Source organism: Boleophthalmus pectinirostris, unplaced genomic scaffold (genome assembly GCF_026225935.1).
Source record: "Boleophthalmus pectinirostris isolate CB_2022bp ecotype Guang Dong unplaced genomic scaffold, ASM2622593v1 HiC_scaffold_17, whole genome shotgun sequence".
Classification (NCBI taxonomy): Eukaryota; Metazoa; Chordata; class Actinopteri; order Gobiiformes; family Gobiidae; genus Boleophthalmus; species Boleophthalmus pectinirostris.
Genome location: NW_026571115.1, coordinates 37,301,724 through 37,305,296, shown reverse-complemented (window position 1 = coordinate 37,305,296; position 3,573 = coordinate 37,301,724). Strand labels below are relative to the sequence as shown.

The 3,573-nt window shown below is 49.7% G+C and overlaps 1 protein-coding gene across 1 annotated transcript in view; it reads right to left on the bottom strand.

Annotated features, from left to right (window-relative positions):
- Positions 1 to 254: 254 nt before the first annotated feature.
- Positions 255 to 3,573, bottom strand: part of akt1s1 (AKT1 substrate 1 (proline-rich)) — a 20,323-nt gene continuing 17,004 nt past the window's right edge. The window contains 3 exon segments of the mRNA XM_020926049.2: positions 255 to 396; positions 398 to 490; positions 2,105 to 2,277. Coding sequence (XP_020781708.1) covers positions 352 to 396; positions 398 to 490; positions 2,105 to 2,277 — 311 coding nt within the window. The 3' untranslated portion in view covers positions 255 to 351.

Here is a 3,573-nt window from a genome sequence, read left to right as displayed (position 1 = left end):
GTTTGAGGAAGAAGTCTCCTGTGTTGCGCTTGAGCCTGGGCTTGGTGGTCTGGAGGTTCTGGAGGTCTCTGGTGGATCTGGGTTGGAGGTGAAGGTGGTTCTTCAGTGTTTGAGAGCGACGTCCCCCACGTTGAGCCCAGGTCTGGAGGTTTCTGAAGGGTCTGGAGGTGGTTCTTTAGTGTTTGAATGACAAGTTCCCCATGTTGAGCCTGGGTCTGGAGATCTGGAGGTCTCAGGTGGGCCCGATGGTGGTGGTGGAGGTGGTTCAGTGAGATGTCCCCTGTGTTGAGCCTGGGTCTGGAGGTTCTGGAGGTCTCTGAAGGGTCCGGTGGAGGTGGTGGAGGTGGTTCTTCAGTGTTTGAGGGAGAAGTCGCCCGTGTTGAGCCTGGGTCTGGGGCAGAGCTCCAAACATCTCCGTACCGTCTGTGGCTCCGGGCACCAGCAGAGCCTTCATACTCGCCGCGATGTGGTCCAGGTCTGCACAGCCCACCTGCGCCAGACGAGAAGGTCAAACATCAGACACACACACATGAAATATGACCTTCAAATGTGAACTATGACCCTGAAACGTGAACTATGACCTTCAAACGTGAACTATGACCCTTCAAATGTGAACTATGACCCTTCAAACATATGACCCTTCAAACAAACTATGACCCTTCAAACACAAACTATGACCCTAAAACATGAACTATGACCCTTCAAACGTGAACTATGACCCTTCAAATGTGAACTATGACCCTCAAACACGAACTATGACCCTCAAACACAAACTATGACCTTCAAACGTGAACTATGACCCTGAAACGTGAAGTATGACCCTTCAAATGTGAACTATGACCTTCAAACACGAACTATGACCCTGAAACGTGAACTATGACCTTCAAACGTGAACTATGACCTTCAAACGTGAACTATGACCCTTCAAATGTGAACTATGACCCTTCAAATGTGAACTATGACCCTTCAAACATGAACTATGACCCTTCAAACATGAACTATACCCTTCAAACGTGAACTATGACCTTCAAACATGAACTATGACCCTTCAAATGTGAACTATGACCCTTCAAATGTGAACTATGACCCTTCAAACGTGAACTATGACCCTTCAAACACAAACTATGACCCTCAAACGTGAACTATGACCCTTCAAAACGAACTATGACCCTTCAAACACGAACTATGACCCTTCAAAACATGAACTATGACCCTAAAACATGAACTATGACCCTTCAAACACAAACTATGACCCTTCAAACACGAACTATGACCCTTCAAACATAAATTATGACCCTAAAACATGAACTATGACCCTTCAAATGTGAACTATGACCCTCAAACACAAACTATGACCCTTCAAACATGAAATATGTGTATTCTTTTATAGGTCAAATTGGGGTCAGAAGCTCCAGGAAGATTCAAAATGCTCTGAAACGACACAAAATGGAGTCAATTGTTTGTGTTGCAAAAAGTTCAGTTTGTGTGATTCTGGTTCTTAAGATATGAACATAAATAAAATACATTTTATTTTTGGTCGATGATGTTGTCCAGCCCCTCAAAATGTGAAACAGCCTCAAAATTAAACCAATCAGGTAGGACGGGTCAAGTAGGACGGGTCAGGTAGGGACGGATCAGGACGTAGGGCGGATCAGGTAGGACGGGTCAGGTAGGACGTAGGGAGGATCAGGTAGGACGTAGGGACGGATCAGGTAGGACGTAGGGAGGATCAGGTAGGACGGATCAGGTAGGATGGAGGGAGGATGAGGTAGGATGGATCAGGTAGGAGGACGGGTCAGGTAGGACGTAGGACGGATCAGGTAGGACGGATCAGGTAGGATGTAGGAGGATCAGGTAGGACGTAGGAGGATCAGGTAGGACGTAGGACGGATCAGGTAGGACGTAGGAAGGATCAGGTAGGACGGATCAGGTAGGACGGATCAGGTAGGACGTAGGGAGGATCAGGTAGGACATAGGGAGGATCAGGTAGGGCGTAGGGAGGATCAGGTAGGACGTAGGAAGGATCAGGTAGGACGTAGGGAGGATCAGGTAGGACGTAGGGAGGATCAGGTAGGACGTAGGAAGGATCAGGTAGGACACTCACCCGCTCGCCGCTGTTGCCCTCGCCCTGCCCGCCTCTGTTTCCACGGCAACTCCACACGGGCACGGACACGGGCAGAGACCGGGCGAGCGCCATGGAGTTCTGCTGCCGCGACGACGCCACCTGCCCCACGGGCATAAACCGCACAGGGGGAGGAGCCTCTTCACTCAGGGAGCCTGGACGAAGAAGAGAGAGAGAGAGAGAGAAGAAGAGGAGGAGGAGAAGAGAGAAAGAGGAGAAGGAGAAGAAGGAGAGAGAGAAGAAGAAGGAGGAGAGAGAGAGGGAGAGAAGAGGAGAAGGAGAGAGAGAAGAAGACGAGGAGAAGAAGAGGAGAAGGAGAGAGAAGATGAGAGGGGAGAGAGAGAAGGAGAGGAGAGGAGGAGAGAAGAAGAGGAGAAGAGAGAGAAGAAGAAGGAAGAGGAGAGAGAAGAGAGAAGAAGAGAGAGAGAGAGAGAGAGAGAGAGAGAGAGAGAGAGAGAGAAGAGAGAGAAGAGAGAGAGAGAGAGAGAGAAGAGAGAGAAGAGAGAGAAGAGAGAAGATGAGAGGGGAGAAGGAGAGAGAGAAGAGAAGAAGAGAGGAGAGAGAGAGAAGAAGAAGAGGAGAAGGAGAGAGAGAGAGAGAGAGAGAGAGAGGGAGAGAAGAAGAAGAGGAGAGAAGAGCGAGAAGATGAGGGGGAGAAGGAGAGAGAGAAGAGGAGAAGAGGAGAGGAGGGGAGAGAGAAGAAGAAGAGGAGAAGGAGAGAGAAGAGGAGAGAAGGAGAGAAGAGGAGAAGGAAAGAGAGAAGAAGAAGAGGAGAGGAGGAGAGAGAAGAGGAGAGAAGATGAGGGGGAGAAGGAGAGAGAGAAGAGGAGAAGAGAGGAGAGAGAGAGAAGAAGAAGAGGAGAAGGAGAGAGAGAGAGAGAGAGAGGGAGAGAAGAAGAAGAGGAGAGAGAAGAGAGAGAAGAGGAGGAGAGAGAGAGGGGAGAGAGAAGAGCGAGAAGATGAGGGGGAGAAGGAGAGAGAGAAGAGGAGAAGAGGAGAGGAGGGGAGAGAGAAGAAGAAGAGGAGAAGGAGAGAGAGAGGGAGAGAAGAGGAGAGGAAGAGGAGAAGAGAGAGAAGAGGAGGGGAGAAGGAGAGAGAGAAGAGGAGAAGGAGAGAGAGAAGAAGAGAGAGGAGAGAGAGAAGAAGAAGAGGAGAAGGAGAGAGAGAAGAGAAGAGAGAGGAGAGAGAGAGAGAAGAAGAGGAGAGAGAGAGAGAGAGAGAGAAGAGGAGGAGAGAGAGAGGGAGAGAAGAGGAGAGAGGAGGAGAGAAGAGAAGAAGAGGAGAAGGAGAGAAGAGAGAGAGAGGGAGAGAAGAGAGAAGAACGAGAGGGAGGAGAAGAAGAGGTGGAGAGGGGAAGAAGAGGAAGAAGAAGAAGAAGAGAGGGGGGATGAGGAGAAGAAGAGGGAGAAGAGGAGAAGAGGGAGGAGAAGAAGAGGAGGAGAGAGAAGGAG